General features: G+C 52.6%; 1 protein-coding gene and 6 non-coding genes across 7 annotated transcripts; 4 read left to right on the plus strand and 3 right to left on the minus strand.

The window, feature by feature from the left end:
• Positions 1-5,014: 5,014 nt before the first annotated feature.
• TRNAR-UCG (transfer RNA arginine (anticodon UCG)) lies at positions 5,015-5,087 on the plus strand. The gene has a single exon. It is a non-coding gene; the product is annotated as a tRNA-Arg (tRNA).
• Positions 5,088-5,226: 139 nt separating this feature from the next.
• TRNAR-CCU (transfer RNA arginine (anticodon CCU)) lies at positions 5,227-5,299 on the plus strand. The gene has a single exon. It is a non-coding gene; the product is annotated as a tRNA-Arg (tRNA).
• Positions 5,300-8,340: 3,041 nt separating this feature from the next.
• On the plus strand, positions 8,341-8,413 carry TRNAR-UCG (transfer RNA arginine (anticodon UCG)). Its single transcript has one exon. It is a non-coding gene; the product is annotated as a tRNA-Arg (tRNA).
• A 464-nt stretch (positions 8,414-8,877) lies between these two features.
• On the minus strand, positions 8,878-8,950 carry TRNAR-CCU (transfer RNA arginine (anticodon CCU)). Its single transcript has one exon. It is a non-coding gene; the product is annotated as a tRNA-Arg (tRNA).
• Positions 8,951-9,361: 411 nt separating this feature from the next.
• Positions 9,362-9,434, plus strand: TRNAR-CCU (transfer RNA arginine (anticodon CCU)). The gene has a single exon. It is a non-coding gene; the product is annotated as a tRNA-Arg (tRNA).
• Positions 9,435-10,214: 780 nt separating this feature from the next.
• TRNAR-UCU (transfer RNA arginine (anticodon UCU)) lies at positions 10,215-10,287 on the minus strand. The gene has a single exon. It is a non-coding gene; the product is annotated as a tRNA-Arg (tRNA).
• Positions 10,288-10,777: 490 nt separating this feature from the next.
• On the minus strand, positions 10,778-13,899 carry MRPL58 (mitochondrial ribosomal protein L58). The gene is made up of 6 exons (XM_074922018.1): positions 13,717-13,899; positions 13,362-13,398; positions 12,446-12,505; positions 11,701-11,783; positions 11,424-11,593; positions 10,778-11,135 (listed from the first exon to the last, which is right to left on the minus strand). Exons 1-6 carry the CDS (start codon positions 13,876-13,878, stop codon positions 11,051-11,053), a joined length of 597 nt encoding a protein of 198 aa, XP_074778119.1. The 5' UTR covers positions 13,879-13,899; the 3' UTR covers positions 10,778-11,050.
• Between the last annotated feature and the right edge of the window lie 3,200 nt (positions 13,900-17,099).

Below are 17,099 nucleotides of genomic sequence, written 5' to 3' on the forward strand. Positions count from 1 at the left end.
TAATTGGCATAATTCTCTCAAATGTAATCCTGTCTGCATTCAGTTGCCTGCTGGGGAAGGGAGGAAATCTCTAACTTCAGCCAGCTAATAAAGCTTAGCTCTTCATGACTTCAGTGTTCATGAACATGTCCATAAACTCCCAAAGACCTTCCCTAGTGTCAGTACCTGTGTAAAAATAATTTTTTATTCAATAAATATGGGTACCTATTACGGGTGGTTTGTTGGAGGAAGTTGGGAGGATGTTGTTGAGAATCACAGCTAACATGGAGCTGCCAAGGATGATGGCAATCTGGAAACTGATTTTCTCCTCGAGAGAGCTGGGTCCAAACAGCACAGCCATATCCAGCAGATACAGGGCGCATGTTGGGAGGATCAGGTTCAAAACGTACAGAGTGGGTCGTCTCTTCATGGAAATCTGTTGAAGAAGGTGGACAAAATTTAGGTGAGTAGGAGATAACTTACTGTGTTGGGCGAATGCTTGTTCCCTAATGTAGAAAATTATCTTGTTTCATACTTTTTTTTTTTTTTTTTGGTGGCAAATTAGTGCAATATAATATGAAAATACTGCTGTACCACATAGGTGACCACAGGAAAGTGTTCATCACCCTGTTCTTCTACATGTTCAATGATGCTCAGGTTGGTGAACTTCCATTCTCCATCAGTTAAGAAGTAACTCTGGCTCTCTCTTATGATCTCGTCTGGTGTCTGTCTCGTCTTCATGACAAGGTCTGTTACTGCTTGGGCAGGAGGCAGAGAGAAGTTGCAGAATTTAGGTATTTATTAGAGGTCAGTTATTTCCTTTCCCTTTTCCCCCCAACCAAGGGCGCATGCAAATGAGGAAAGGCAATGTTTCTTGCACTGCTGGAGTTTCTTAGCCCATCAGAGAGAAATCAAAAAGCACTCCGATAAAGAGACTTGGCTGGACTTCTGGGCATGTGGATCAGAGGGGAAATCTGGTGAATTAGGACAGTTGTCCTCTGCAGGTAGGAGCGGGAGGGTTTTGTGTCACCTCTGCTTATTTTTCAACCCTTCCCGTTGGGATGGACTCTGCAGTTTGGATCCATGAAACTGTCCTTAATTTCCTTTTGTTTCCATGCGTTTCAGGTATGTTTAAAGATCAGTCCTGCAAAATTGTGTGTGAGCAAATATCCTTGTTGCAGGAAGCCTCCTAGTCTCTTGGTCTGTAGAGACCAACCCTGGGAAGGACTTGCCACAGAACATCCAGATGTTTCCAGAGATGTTGCTGGGAAACATGCCAGAACAGAATGACAGTGTTTTAGCTCATTTCCCCTGGTGTTACATCACCTCAACCCTGCTAACCCAGCGTGAGAGTGTGGTGCTGCCAAGGGAACCCAGGAGTTCGCCAGGGTCTATCTCATCTATTCCTCCTTCTGCAAATTTAGCCCAGCTGTGGTAAAACCCAGCTTGCTGCTGTACCTGAGTAGAGAAATGAAGCTATGCTCAGGTTGCATGTCTGGGTGTCAAAGGGAAACTTGAAGATCTTCAAGCTGCATGTTAAGGTAACCTGGAAGGGCTGGGTGAAGTTGAAGCTGCCGTTGTGCATGACGGTCATATAATCCAAGTTCGAGTTTTGTCCATCCACTCTGGAGGAAACAAAAGAGGAGAGTGACCAAGGTCCAAGAGGCTGCAATGCTCCTCGGTCCCACAAAAGCCTGGGCTCTAAGCATCCCTTCAGGAGGGCTCTGCGTTGTCACCCAGCCACAGGCTGTAGCAGTGAGGAGAGAAAATCTGGGGCTTGAAGAAGGACTGGTGAGCGCCTCTGGACTGAGGTTAGTAGTAGCTCTGCGTCTCCTAAGGAAACTCCTTGCTCCCTCCTCTCTGCTTCATGCTCTCAGCCAGGGCAAGGGCTTGTTGCTGGCTCTGCTGTGCTGCAGAGCTGCCTCCCCCTCCTCCCCCCCAGTCGAGGAGCGGCGGTGCCCTTCCCTCCGGCAGACCCACAGTCCCCTGTCCTGTCTCTTAAAGCAAAGCACTAAGGGTCACTTCGTTCCACGATGTTGCTGGTCTCTGCTGCTTCCTCAGCTTTAACTACAGCCTAGGTGGGACATTTCTGGAGATGTTACAGAGCCACAAAGTGCTTTGTATAAACTGTGGTCACCATTAATCTAAATTACAAGGTTTTTAGTTACAGAGAGCTCATGGGAACAACTTTTAACCGTATGAGTTTATCCCATTTCCCACAATAATGCCAGCAGTTTGCATCCATTGTATTTCTCTTAAGCCAGTGAATAAAAATGAAAGGGGAACCTACCGCTCTAAAATGAAGATGGGGGGAGACCAATACGCATCCTTTGGCAGAATGATTTTGGAAATGTTACAGAAATCCTGCAGGTCCCAGCCTACAAAAGTGTTTTCCCACTCCTGAGGAAAGAAGTTGCAGGAGACAAATGAGTGCTGGGCTTGTCACTAGCCATCACGCTGGGCATCACAGGAGAAAAATGCTCTCAAGGGACCTACCAGGTTCAGCACAAAGTAAAAAGTGACTGTCTGGAGCTTTTCCACCTGGTGAAACAAAAGGAAAGATGTTTAGCTGATTTTCTTAGATACATCCAATGCAGAGCCCAGAAGCTCTCCCTCGTTGCTCTTGCAGGAGAGCTCAGCGATCTTGGTCCTAGGGCTGAAGAGTGGGAGCATACAGTTCAACGGTTTAAAAAAAATAAATGATTGTTAACATTTACATGCCAGTGCCCTGCAAATGCATTGTTCAGTTCAGGCACCCCACAGGCTTATTTTTAGAGCCTGCTATAAAGCAGGCTATTTGAACCTATCTCTGAACTTTTTCCTGGAAGTAGGTGGGAGAAAATATTCCAGATCTTCCAAAAATGCTTTCAAATAGCATAAAGCTGAAGAAGTGGAAGAAGCTGATTCTCATACCTGTGGCCTTCTGCCTGGCAGAGTACCCAGACCCCAATCTAGCAACCGCCCAGCTTTCTGTTATAAAGACTCAACAGAAATTTTGGGTCCTTACCACAGAGAGAATAGCAATCAGCATAAAATCCATCTTCACTTCCACAGGCTCCTTCGAGTTTGTCTTGGGCAGTATGTGTGCGTGCAGCTTGCTCTGAGAGGAAATGTTCAGGTACTCAACAACATCATAGTAGGTGCAGAAATACCGTGGAGCAGCCCCTGCTAGAAAAAAAAAAAAAAAAAAAAATTCCACTTAAATCAGAAAAGGATCAGGCAAGATCTCAACCTGTAAGAGAGAGGATGTACCAAAAGAGAAAGGGTATGGAGCTGGAGCTGTGGATATAAAAACCATCATTAACACAGGCAAATCCCTTCTTACATCGCTGAGAACAGAATTCCTTAAAGCTTTTCTATCCTTCTTGAACTTACCTGTCCCAAGAGAAAAGGTCAGGATAACTATAAAAGCTCCCCACATCGTGTCCTGCTTCCAAATAAGGAGGCAAATGGTACCGTGTGTCTTATGAACAGTTCCATGACACGTCATTTGTTATGTAGAAGTTGATTTGATATTTATTAATGAGACGGATATTTTGTAAACAGAAACTAGACATTTTATGTATTTATTTGCATTGGAAGGAAGAATTTGCTAATGGTTTGATGCACTCAGCTGGCTCTTGGGAGCAGCTTTTAGTTGTGGTAAAGGAAGAATAAGGTCATTAAAAAAAAATCCGCCTGTTTGAGGGAGAGAAGAAGAAAGGGCCTGTCTCCACAAAGAAAAGGCAAGGAGCCAGAGCCACTCAGAAACAAATCTTGACTCATTTACAGGGCGGAGAGTCTGCTGCAGCCTTGGAGAAATGGAATAGGAATTAGTGCTGGTGTGACGTGAGCGGTGCCGGGGAGACAGAGGAGAGGCGGCTCTCCTTCGAGCCTGGTGCTGCTCCGTAGCAGCCAGGCTGCAGGCGTTGGGGTATATCCTCATTTCCCAGAGCGCTGAGCCTTTCGCGCACCCACGGATTTTCTGTTTCTACCTCCTTGTTGATCTCCTGTGCTCTCGAGGTTCTTCTCCAAGTCCTCACAGTTAAGACGGAAGGCTCAGAGACTGTCTAATGTACATCTCCACCCGTCTTTCCCTCAGCTGCCCTCCTCTGTATCGCTGCCTATTTTTTCTGATTCCAGCGATACCTCCAGGTGTTCAAAGCGATGGTTCCCGTGGGAGGAAGTGGCCCCCATTCTTGTGTGCTTGGGAAGTCCCATCCTGCTGGGACATCATAGATGACACCTTATTACTGTGGTAATTACACCGGTTGTGTCTGGGGTAGGAGGCGGGAAGCGTAGGGGCCATGGGACGGGTTTTGATCTGACATAAGGGGCGCGAGAAGTAGGGGTGACCGTGCTGGGGGCTGAGGGCTGTGCTGGTTGTGGGGGTTTACGCTGGCGGGTGACTGTCACTGGAGGTGGGACAACGTTGACCCCCCCGAACGGTGCTAGAGGCGGCTTGGCCTTCAGCAATCCCTTGCGCCTGCCCGCAGCTGGTGGGATCTGAGTGCACGGAGCTGCGGATCGGCCCCGTTGTTCCTCTCGGTACCGCCCCGTCCCGCTGCAGCGCCGCGCCCCTCCCGCAGCGGAGGAGGAGGAGGAGGAGGAGGAGGAGGAGGAGGAGGAGGAGGAGGAGGAGGAGGAGGAGGAGGAGGAGGAGGAGGAGGAGGAGGAGGAGGAGGAGGAGGAGGAGGGCGGGCCGGCCCGCGCGGCACTTGCGGGGCTGGCCGAGGCGGTGGGTGCTCAGCGGGAGCCCCTCTGCGCAGCGCCCCCCCCGCTCCTGCCCCCCCCCCCGCACAGCCCCGGGCCATCCCCCCACTGCCGGGTCCCTCCCGGCGGGTCCCCCCCGGCCCCGGCCGCGTCTGCTGGGTCCCGGCGCCCCCCAGCTCGGGGGGTCCCAGCCCCCCCTAGCTCCCGGGGGGGTCCCCGCGCCCCCTAGCTCCCGGGGGGGTCCCCGCGCCCCCCATCCCGGGGGGTGCCGGTGCCCGGGGGTCCGGGGGGGGGGGGCGATGCTGGGGGTTGGCAGCAGCGCTGGGGGGGCTGCAGCACCGGCGACCGCGTGGCCTAATGGATAAGGCGTCTGACTTCGGATCAGAAGATTGAGGGTTCGAGTCCCTTCGTGGTCGGAGCTTTTCCTCCGCCGCCCCTCCCTTTTTAGCCCGCTCCGGCTCTTCCCCGCCCGCTCCCCGCGGGGGTTACGCGGCCGCGCAGCTCCGCGCCGGGGGGTCGGGGCCGTTCCCGCGGGCCGGGCGCGCGCCCTGCGCAGCCCCAGTGGCCTAATGGATAAGGCACTGGCCTCCTAAGCCAGGGATTGTGGGTTCGAGTCCCATCTGGGGTGAGTCCCCCTTTTGCCCGTGCCGAGCCCCCTTTCCCTGCTCCTTCTCGCCGTTTTAGTGCTGCCGGGCCTCCTCCTCCTGCTGCTGCTGCCCAGCAGGATCTGCCTTTCACTGCGCGGTGGGCAGACGTTCCCCATCACTGGTGACAGGTGTCAATTAAGGGCAACGGAGCTGGTGCAGGGTCTGGAGCACAGGTCTGCTGGGGAGCGGCTGGGGGAACTGGGGGGGTTCAGTCTGGAGAAGAGGAGGCTGAGGGGAGACCTCATCGCCCTCTACAGCTCCCTGACAGGAGGGTGCAGAGAGGGGGGATGAGTCTCTGGAGCCAAGGCCCCAGCGCCAGGCCCCGAGGGAATGGCCTCAAGCTGCCCAGGGCAGGGTCAGGCTGGCTCTGAGGAAGGATTTCTGTGCAGAAGGGGCTGTTGGGCGTTGGAATGGGCTGCCCAGGGCAGGGGGGGAGTCCCCATCCCTGGAGGGGTTGAAGAGTCGGGCTGAGCCAGCGCTGAGGGGTCTGGTGAGTTGGGAACGGTCAGTGTGAGAACTGGAGGTCTTTTCCAACCGAGATGATTCTGTGATTCTGTGAGGTAAGTGCACCAGGGGAACCCAGAAGTGTGAATAAACCAGCGCTGCTGAATGTCTGTGTCTGAGCACAGTCACTGGAGCCAGAGCTTGTAGCGGGGAAGACTGAAGAGGAAGGTCTGGATGGTCCGCGATGTGTGTTTTGGGGCAGTGAGAGCCCCACGGTAGCTGCAGGCTTGCTCGCTGTGCCACCAACCACTGTAACCGTGGTTATCTGCTCCCGGGCAGCAGGCCCAATTTACATCTCATGAGAAAGGGAAGCAGCGAGGAGCAGCTACAAACTGCCCCAGGTTTCGTGCAGAGGTGGATGCTTTATCCGTCCGGCTGTGCGGTCCTGCGTGCTGAGTGCTCAAGTGAGGCTGTTACTGAGCTTTTGCCCTGGGACCTGTTGATGAAAGGATGATTTTTGGAGAGCTGTTAATGAAAGGATGGTTCTGGCTTGGGCACAGACATCTTTCAAGGTGTCCCAGGTGCAAAAGCAGAGCAGGTAAAGCTGTTTATTTGGCCTTGTCTGGGCAGAGCTGGGTCTGTGTTGGGTCAGGGTTGAGCAGGGAATTTCAGCTGCATTTTCACCCCATCCAGCTGCTCCCTGTACCATCAGCTCCATCCGACCTCAACAAAAAAGCCAATTGATCCTGGGGGTTGACTACCTTACAGGTGGCAAGTAAACCTCTTCCTAGAGCAGGACAAGATCTAATGAGAAGAAAGCTTTACTCCTCTGCCAGAAACCGCATCTCCACAAAGGGCTGGTCACTGGGGTCGCGCAGTTTGGCTGTGCTGCCCTGGGACCAGAGTCCTGCGTGTAAGTGCCTTTGGGATAATGTGCTCTCAGGTTTGTTGCATTAAAAAGATGCTTGGTGGGTCTTTTCCTATGCAATTAACGGAGTTTAAAAGGCAGCTGTGGTCAGGGTGATATCACACTAGTAAAACCTAAAGTGAAGTTTCTTTCCAAGTAATTTTTCACTCTTAGGTGTGGCAGGAAATTGCTGTCTGGAAAACAGCAAACCTGTCAAAGCCCCTGGTGCTGGACCACCAGCAGCCTCAGGCAGCCGAGCTGCAGGTCCCTGTGCTTAGGAACTAAAGGGGTGTCTCCAGGCTGATTTTAGCTGGGTTGCCCTCTACCTCTTAGGGTGACCAGCTTCAGGGCCGTTGAACGAAAGCATGGCCAGAAAACATTTTTTGTACCCTTCTTAAGAGTTTGGAAAGCGTTAGGTGGCTCTTGGGGGTGTTTGATCACTTGGCTTCCTTCAGGCAGTGTTTTCTTTGCATCTCCTGGAGGTGCTGTACCCGCACTCCTGCTGGGATGTCCTGGTGGCAGCATCCTGAGGGGCCTGGACTGGTTCACTGCATGGTCTGCAGTCAGGCACCAGACCCCCTTGGCCATGATGTCCCCACCCCACATCTGGCTTGGGGCTGCCTGCCTGCACCCCCATCACACTGGCCCCTCCCCATCTGAAACCCCTGGGATTTGCACCCCACACCCCTGTGTCCCTGTGCCTTGGAGAGCTCTTGGGGGGCACCGGGGCTGGGTGGAGCTGGAGCTGCTACATGCTCTGGACTGGCTGCTGGCTGCTGCCACCGGCCATACTGGGAAGCTTTACACACCCGCAGTGTACAGTCTTCTAGTGAAGGATTTTCTTTCCAGCATGTCTCTGCTCAGCTTTTGTTTGGACACAGTGGAAAAGACACACAGGTTGAAGCTGAGCTGAGTGTAGCCCAGGAACCAACACGTCCCCAAAACCTCCTGTGGCCGCAGAAGAGGTTAAAATACCTTCCTGCTCTGCGGTTGGCTTTGGGAAACATGTTTTTAGGATTAGATGAGAAAGGAAGGTTTTGGGGAGAAGCCAAGCTGCACCAGGAGGAGTATGCAGGAGGTGTTACTGATAATGAACAGGAGCTTAACGAGGCCCACGGTGTTTCTCCTTGCACCCTTCTTCCTTTCCAGTAATGCCCAACCCTGGGAGTCAAACGCCTTCCCTCCTGCTTAAGGCTCATACACAGCCTCGGCTGGAATAAAAGTCTTGACTTTGTCTTTCGGCGAGGATATGTCAGGGAAGGCCTGGACTCGTGTACCCCTGGCAGCTGGAGGGTGACCCCAGGTTCTCTGTGTTGGGGGTGTCTCCTGGACGGGGTCCACATTTGTGTTCCGAGTTGCTGGCATCCTCAGCAGCACGGCTTGCGCAGCGGGCGGCAGAGCTGCTGCCGGGAGGGGAACGTCGCTGCTCCGGCCCGCGGGAATCCTGCCCCGCAGAGCCTCCCTCCACGCGCGGGGGACACTGAGGCGGGGGGGTTACGAGGACCGGCTGGCACCCTGTGGGGTCCCGTGGGAGGAGGCCCCCCCGCTCGCTCCCGCCGGCGGTGCTGGCCCGGAGGAGCGGTCGCGGCCCCAGGAGGAGCGGGGCGCGGGGGGGGGGGGCGCGGCCGGGACCCCCCGTGTGTGTCACCGGCCCCGGGCGCTGCCGTGGGGGACCACGTGGCCTAATGGATAAGGCGTCTGACTTCGGATCAGAAGATTGAGGGTTCGAGTCCCTTCGTGGTTGTTTTAAAGCCACGAGAGATCCTCGAATTGTTTAATTTCCCCGTGCCATGGACCCGGGGGGGGGGGTCGATATCCCGTGGGGTGAGAGCGCCCCCGGGGGGCAAAGCTCGAGGATACGCGCCTGTGCTGGGGGCAGCTTTAACCCTGCGGGTCCCCGGGACCGGAGGGGGGGATTCGTGTCCCTGGGGCTCTGCCCCACGGCGCCCTGTCCCCGGCGTGGAGGCGAACCAGAGCCCGGCTCCACGCTGCGGGGGGGCTGAGCCCCACCTGGGGCCGGTTCCCGGGGTGGGGGGGGAAGATAAGAGGGCGGGGGAGGCCCGGGCTGGGGCTTTTCACCGCTGCTGGGAGCGGAGCGCCCGGTGAGCTCCCGCGGGGCTGGGGCGAGGCACAGGGCTCTGAGGGGGGGGTGGTCCCCGCGTCGCCCCTTTATTGCGAAGGGCCGAGGTGTGGAAAAAATGCGACTGCCACCCCAGGTGGGACTCGAACCCACAGTCCCTGGCTTAGGAGGCCAGTGCCTTATCCATTAGGCCACTGGGGCCGCGTAAGGGCCACCTCTCCTCTGTTCCGCCCCCCCCGCGGTTTTTCCGCGGGGCGCGGAGCGAGCGGCCCCGGCAGGACGGCGGGGGGGGGGGGTGAATTACTGCGCCGAAAACCAGCGGCGGGCGGGAGAGCGCGGCGAGGGCGGAGCGGGGCCCGGCGGGGGGGTCTCCAGCCCCTCCTCGCCCCCCCAAACCACCCCCCCCGCAACGGGCATTTCTGGGCTGTGCAGGGGGCTGGGGCTGCGCTGCGCGGTTTTAGGGGGGGGGGAGCTGCGGGGGGCCGGGGCTGGCTCGGGGGGGACGTTCAGCCCCGGAGGATGCCCCTGGGCCCGTGCGAGCCCCCCCCCCGCGCCGCTCCCCTCCGGCCACCAGAGAGTTAAGTTACGGCACCAAAACCCGCTCTGCGCGCAGCCCCAGTGGCCTAATGGATAAGGCACTGGCCTCCTAAGCCAGGGATTGTGGGTTCGAGTCCCATCTGGGGTGAATCTTTTCGCCGTCGTGTCCTGGGGGGCCCCGGGGGTGATTCGCCCCTTTCCGGGGCACTCCCGGGGCTCCCCGTCCTCTGGCTCAGTCACCCCGACTCTGGGTTTGTTGGTGTTTGAACAGGCACGATCCTGAAATGTGCTTTTAATCCCCAGAAGGTCCCGCTCCCGCGAACACCAGTGCCACGGGCTGGGTTTAAGCAAAATTTTGCAGATTTTACTGTAAACAACCTATCACCCGAGCAGCGGCTGATAGGTGGCAGTGAGGTCTCCTGCTCAGGGGAGGTTGTTGCTCTCGCAGTTGATGTTCATGGGATGACTTTCAGTGTCAGAAATATGACTGGAGCAGTGACCCCCCTGGCCTGTAAGGGCCAGGAGCTTGCAGACACCTTTGCCTGTGAGGGGGGGGGGAGCTGGCAGCCATCCCTCTCCCATGCAGAAAAGCTTTAGGCAGGAGAAAAATTAGTTTCTCTGCTCCTTGGTGGACAGGGTGTGATGGAGAGAGGGAGGCGGCCAGTCAGGATGCATTGGTGTGCTCCTCCACCCCCCAGGCAGCCTGTTTTGGGGAGGGTGCGGGATTTGAGCTGAGTTTTGCAGATATAAATGCTGATCTGGGCTGCATAAGGGTGAGCTCTCATCCAACGGGAACTGTGCGCTGCCTGTAGCAGAGCCATGAGTGTCCAGACCAGAGCCCCCCACACCCCCCTGTGCCCCAGTGCAACCCAGCACAGAGCACTTCCTTCTTATTTGGGTTTTTGCCTAAAACAGAACCATCTCTCCTCACCCCAGGTGGGACTCGAACCCACAATCCCTGACTTAGAAGGCCAGTGCCTTATCCATTAGGCCACTGGGGCCCTGTGAAACGGTGAAAAAGGGGTAATTTCAGTATCTTTGAGACCCCCCCCCCACCCCCCCATCAGTGAACCGATCCGACAGTGCTGAGATCCCCACTACACTGCAAAACCTCGCTCTGTTTAAAGAGGGCCCACTAAGGAGTGATTCCCACTAACGAGTGATTCTTGCAGCCTGCAAGACTCAGCCGGAGGATTTTTGGTGGTTTTGGTACTTACAGGGTGGTTTCTGTCTTTCAGTGCTAACAGAGAGCAACGTCCTCCTGTCAAGTTGCCGCCCTGACTTTGGATTAATTTAACAAAATGACATGCACTTTTTTTTGGCTAGGGAAAAGCCAACTAAAATGTAAGGAAAGTGCTTGAAACAGTGAATACTCTATTTGCTACCTAGATATATAAAGATTCCTTTTACTTTTTCCTTTCTTTCCCCAGTAACCTAATGCTGCTTTTGTGTTCAGCAGCAGAGGGTGCTCTCACAGAGCAGAGGGCTGCATGAAGGACACAAAGAATTTATTTTTTTTAATAAAAAAAGGTGGCAAAAATCTGAATTTTTAGTTTTTCTCAGACGTGAACAGAAATTTTTGTGCACAATGATTGACATGCTGTCACATTGTATCATTATGTTCAAAAGCAGGTGTTAAATATTTAAATTTACACTTTTAGGCCATTTTTATTCAATATAGCGCATGAGTTTAGCATCATTTACAGCTGCCAATGCCATTTCTTTAAAAAGACAGTGTGCCAAGGACTTCAATCTCTGCTCTTCTCAGTCAAAGTCTGCCTTCCTGCTCTGCTTTATATTTGAGTGTATCTTTTTCTGTCGTAGTCGTTCACGGTTCATGTTTTCCACCCTAAAACAAAATGAAAAGCTCTTTCAGCATATAAGGAAAACATTTAAATATTCAACTTTGAGCACAGTTATAATGGAGATTTGATGAGCCAACAACGGTCCACAAACAACAGTCCCTGGTTTTGGGGTGCTACCCAGGAAAGCAGTTAAAATCTAATGGACCAGTGATTTTTTTTTTTTAAAACAGAAATCCAAATGAGTAAGATTGTGTTTAAAGATGCTGCAAACTAAATCATGTAACAGGATAAACTGAATCCATCTCAAACAAAGGCCATTTCAATAAAGATACCTCTCTATGAGTTTCTGTGTCGTCTCCTTAGACACCACCTTGGGCTTCTCAGTAGCCTCTGTGACCATGGTTCTGATTTTTTCTAAACAAATTGCCAGATTCTTCATTTGGTAGCGACTCTCTTCAGAGCTCACAATCAGCTCACCAGCTCGGTTGATCTTATTCCTCTGCTACAGAGGGGAAAACGTGATGTGATCACTGAAACCTCGTCAGACGCGTCACGTTCTGTCTGAAAGTGTGACATTTAAACCTTGGCTGGAAGCGGAGGGGTAGTTACCATTGATGCCATTTTTTGTCTCACAGCTTCTGGAATCCAGTCAGCTGATGCCAGGTGGAACCGAACTTCTGCCTTGGTATTCACTGGGAGGAAAAACAGGATTTTTTTTTTTTTTTCAATGTAATGGCTTGCCCTCCTAAGTTTTATGAGATAATTCAGTCTGTTCACTGCTGGCTTTGAACACAGGATGATTCCAGCATTATTTTTCTGAAAGATCACTTTTTTTTTCTTGCTATATTTTTACATACCACTCTACATGACAAACTCTAAAGTTTTATGGAGACCCTATCATGGTATTTGCCTTTCTAGACATTACAGTATTTATTGCTTTTGCCAGTCACTTGCTACCTTATTTTCAATGGCGATGGCAGAATAGGAAGTATTTTTAGTTTATTTGAATTAAGCTGAGAATTTATTGCACCATGAAGTTTCAGAATCCAATTGGCTTATTGTATGTTTGATCAATGAAAACAGATCAGACAGAGGTGATGTTTCATGTGGCATGTGTAGCACCAATGAACCCAGTAAGAGCGTTTCTAGGAGAATCAAATGTGTCACCACTGCTTGCACTGAGCACTATGAAGACTGAGTTTTGTTAAAATGTATGGTAATGATAATGAAAACTTAGTGTTAGGCAGCACAAAGATGCTCTTTAATTTCAAGTTCTCAATATTTTACTGCAAAGTACAGAGAAACAGCTGAAGACTATTATTTTTCCTTTGAAGTGGGAGAACCTCTTCCTCACCTTTATTAACATTCTGTCCGCCAGGGCCACTGCTCCGGCAGTAGGACACGGTCAGGCGAGCTGGAAGAGAAGAGCAGCAGCATGCTGACCCGGAGACCCCTTCCCAGCTGGTTTTGCAGTGGGCAGCAGGGAACGGGGATGATCCAGGCTGCAGCACTGTCCTGGTTTTGGCTGGGATAGAGCTAATTTTTCTTCTCAGTAACTAGAACAGTGCTGTGTTTTGGATGCAGTATGTGATTTGGTACGAGAAGGATGTCAATAATACACTGATGTTTTTGGTTTTGCTAAGAAATCAAGGACTTTTCAGCTTCCCGTGTCCTGCCCACGTGCAGATGCACAAGAAGCTGGGATGGAACACAGCCAGAGCAACAGACCCAAATTTGTCAGTGGAATATTCCATATTATATAATGTCGTGCTCAGTCTATAGATGAGGGTTGGCCGGGAAGTGCTCTCTCCTCTCTGGGAATTGCAGTTTTGGGATTTTCCCTCCTCTGAGATCGCCAGCCGTGAACGGGCTGGGCATCAGTCAGCACGTGGCGAGCAATCCCACTGTGCATCCCTCATTTGTATATTCTATTATTACTACCATTACTATAGTTATTATTTTACTTCAATTATTAAATTGTTTTTATCTCAACCTACGAGTCACTTTATCCCTCCCTCCGACTCTCCCCCCATTCCCTCAGAAAGGGAAAGGCGAGCAAGTGGCTGCGTGGTGTTTACTGCCGGGTTTAAGCCACGACAAGCACGCAGGCCTGAAGGACGGCTGTGGCTCGGGGGCTCTTTCACTCAGAGTTTAGCTCTGTGCATTGAGCACGGACTCTGTAGTCCGGAGCCTAACCCTCCTGCGGGCGCTTAACCCAGGACAGGCCCAGCCGAGCACCTTGGCCCAGGTCTGTTCCGGGGGAGACTCACCCAGGGGGATGTCGAGGCCTGCCGGCTGCGCCCGCTCCTGGAAAACACGGCGTGGTGCCCGCGTCAGGCGCTGGGGCGAGGCCTGGCCCCGCCCACCCGCGACGGCACCGCCCCTTCAGCTAAGCCCCGCCCACCCACATTTCACCGCGCCCTTAAAAAACCCGCCCAGCGATATCGCTCCGCCCCTCCCGCTAAGGCCCCGCCCACCCGCAACAACGACCCTCTGTGTTAAGCCCCGCCCACCAACGAGGGCACCGCCCTTTAACACAAATCACGCCCATCCGATCTATGTCACTCAGCCATCAAGCCCCGCCCCTTCCCGGTCTTCCTCCCCCCCCCCACCCGGCCCCCTCACCGGGGCGCTGGCGCCGCCGTCCTGCCGCGGCGGGTACAGCTTGTCCAGGCTGTAGGCGCTCCGGTACTCGGTCCCGGCGGCGGCCCGCTGCGAGAACCGGGCGCTGAGAAGCCCCAGCTCCAGCCGCGGCCGGCACAGGCTCCACAGCGTGTGCGCCGCCATCTTGGCGCCCGCGGTGCGCCCTTTCCAACAGCGTCCTCACGGAAACGGCGGCCGCGCTCCAGCGTTCCGGGGCGGGGCCTACGGGGGCAGCGGCGCGGGGGGGCTGTGTGGGGTATATGGGCTGTATGGGCTACGTGGGGCCTGTGAGGTGTATGGGGTTTGTGGGGTGTACGTGTGGTGATGCGTGGGACCTGTGGGGTGTGCGATGTCCGCGAGGTCTGGGGTGGGGGCTGTGGGATGCTGAGTGGGGGATGTAGGAGGTCTGGGGGGGGAGTGATGTGGTCTGGGGGGCACCGTGGGGGGGTATAGGAGGTCTAGAGGGCTGCACGGGGTCTTGTGTGGCAACGTGTGGGGGGTGTGGGCGGTCGGGGGGGGTATATGGGCTCTGTGGGGGCTGAGTGGGGGGTATGGGTGCCTGGGGGATAGGTGGGCTCTGTGGGGGGCCTGGGGGATAGGTGGGCTCTGTGGGGGGCTGAGGCAGGCCCTGGTGTGGTGGGGGGTGCGATGGCTGGGGATGAGGTTGCTGGGGAGGTGGCTGAGTGGTGGCCTGGTGTGAGCCGTGGGGCAGGGAAGGGGGGCGGGGGGGTGTGAGAGGCCCAGGGGCAGGTACCAGGGGCTGGTTTGGGCAGGTCGCTTCCAGCTCCCCGTGGTGAAGGCAGCAGTGGGGGACAGCACGCTCCTGCCTGCACCCCACACCTCTGCAAGCTGAGCAGTGACGGATGGGTGTAACAGCGAAGATACATCCAGCATTTTTTATGTACTGTCTTGTTTTTGCACCTGGGACGTTTCAGATTTTTATCTGCTCAAGAGTGCTAAAAAGTTTTATATATACGTGTGTATATATATAGTTGGGTTTTTTTGAATGCTGACAGAGCAGCACAGACGTGTCTCCAGGTCTGCAAGAAAGATGCCAAGGTGGATGGGGGATGCAGGGGAGTGAAGCACTTGTGGAAATCCTTCATCTCATACTCTTGTTGGAACTGTCAGCTTGGCTTGACAAGGAGGCTGTGCATCCGAGAGGGGTGGGGATTGCTATTTCTGGCAGTAGGAAAATGCACAGGCAGGGATGGGGCTGTCATTTACTCTGGTATTTTGACAGGAGCTGACGATCTTTTGTTTAAAGCTCTGGGTAAAGTCAAAACGGGTATTTTAAAGTTGATACAAAGACAGTGTGTGATTAAGGATCTGAGCTGGGTCCCATCTAGATAATCAGTGCAGAATCAGGAAACTCGGTCCTTGGGAAAGCAGCAAGTCCTCAATGTTGCTGGTCAGTCTGCCCTGACTGCGGCTGAGCAGCGCTTAGGGGGCCAGAGGGCTCCATGCCTTTTTTTTTTTTTAATTGAATCTCAGTGTCCTGGGGTTCTTCTGCTCTGCTTCCTCCATCCAAACTCAGCTGGAAACAGAATGCTTTAAGGAAAAAACCAGAACTGTCAGAGACAAACCATGCCATCTGGTGACCTTAATTTCTAACAGGGAACAGGTAAACGTTTGTGATTTGTAGCCAGAGGGATGAGTAAAATATTCAAAGGAGGATGACTCATTTTACCAACTGTTGTCAAACATGTCGGCGTTGTTATTGTGCTGGTGACACACACCAAGGACAGTGTCATTGTGTGGTGCACAGAGAGGCTGGGAAAGGAGCTTGAAGGTCACACAGTTGAAGCCAGACCCATCTAAAAGGACGTTTTTCTGCTTTTGCTTCATTCCCACACTGTGTTGGTGGATGCAGATGTCCAAAGAGCCCTGGTAAACAGCAGAGTGATCTCCGCTTGGATGGCTGGAAACAGCTTTCCTGGCAGGCAGGGCTTGGGATGACAAGGTCTTGCTTTGGCGTGACCCAAGCAGAGCCAGGCTTTTGACTTCTAAGCTGAAGAAATGAGCTGCCACGGTACTGATGCTGGCTTAGAAAGCAAGTTCACTCCATTTGGTGGTGGTGGTTACTGGTGAGCAAGAGCTGTAAGGAGCCATCCCTGAAACCTGATGCAAAAGTTGATGTGTCCAAGGAGCCGGTTGCTCCTTGTGTGAGCAAAGGCAGAAGCCATTGATGTAAGACCAGATCAGGACTTTGAGGGGCTTTCCAGAAGGTCTCAGCTCCTCTAAGAGAGGGAAGACTGCTGAATCAGCAAATCTCCTTCCCTGTGAGAGTTTGAGCTCTGTAAAACCCTTGAATTTGTGTCTCAAATGGTCCATCCCTGTTTGTAATGATGGGTGCTTTTCTGAAGGGTTATTCAAACTGGTGGTGAGGTAAGAAGCCACACTAGATCTAACGGAAATGCACTTGTCTAAATGTCATCTTTCAAATTCAGCATAAAACTGAATTCTTGACAAGCTGTACCCTTATTGATCTTAATGGTGTGAGCTGAATAGGTCATCGGTTTTGCCAAATGCTGAAATTAATAATTATTTTCTATTATATCATACTTTTTATCATCCACTTTAATTGCATGCAGTATTTTTCCTTCTGTCTCGAGTCATGAGGGTGTGCTATTAAATAGCTGTTGCTCTCTATTAGCCCAGTTTCTGTGGTGAGTAGTGTGGTTGCTTAATACTCTTTTCTTACCTCTTAATGGAGTTGTGCAGTTTTCCTTGGTGTTTTCAAAGCAATTTGAAAAGTTTACATAGAAGGTGGAATAAAAGGCCAGAAGATGCTTATATTTTCCTCCTTTGATCGCTGAAAGCCTCACTTAAGAAAAAAATCAAGTGACTCTGACTCACAGAGTCATCAGGACATATATATATGGCCACTAATATTTTTGGATGCAGAAAAAAAATGCCCTCAGCACTTTGCTGAACAAACTGCTGATATACGGCAGCTGTTCCTTTGTTAAGCCAAATACTAATATCATGTTCCTTACATCAGTCATTTTTGGATGCGTGGTTTTCAAGAAAGACCAAAACAAAAATAGCATTTGAATTGCAAGCTTAGAAATTGTGCAGTTTTACAGAGACTTCAGAGCTGACAAAAGAGGGGTTTTTATAGTGTGGCAAATGTTAGCAGTCCAAATGCATAAATTGTATGTTATATAAATAATGCAGCAATATACTTCAGCATATTCTCTCTGCTTTCTGCAAAGGAGCCTGAAGCATTTTCTTGACCTGAATTGTACATGAAAATCAAAGAAATAACTCTTCTGCTGTTCTTAAAAGTAAAAAGAGCTGTAAAGGCAGTCTTGGCTTTGGGAATACTGGTGTTTCTTTTTATTCGAGAATAAAGCATTTGA

Source organism: Athene noctua, chromosome 18, assembly GCF_965140245.1.
Source record: "Athene noctua chromosome 18, bAthNoc1.hap1.1, whole genome shotgun sequence".
In the NCBI taxonomy this organism is placed as follows: domain Eukaryota; kingdom Metazoa; phylum Chordata; class Aves; order Strigiformes; family Strigidae; genus Athene; species Athene noctua.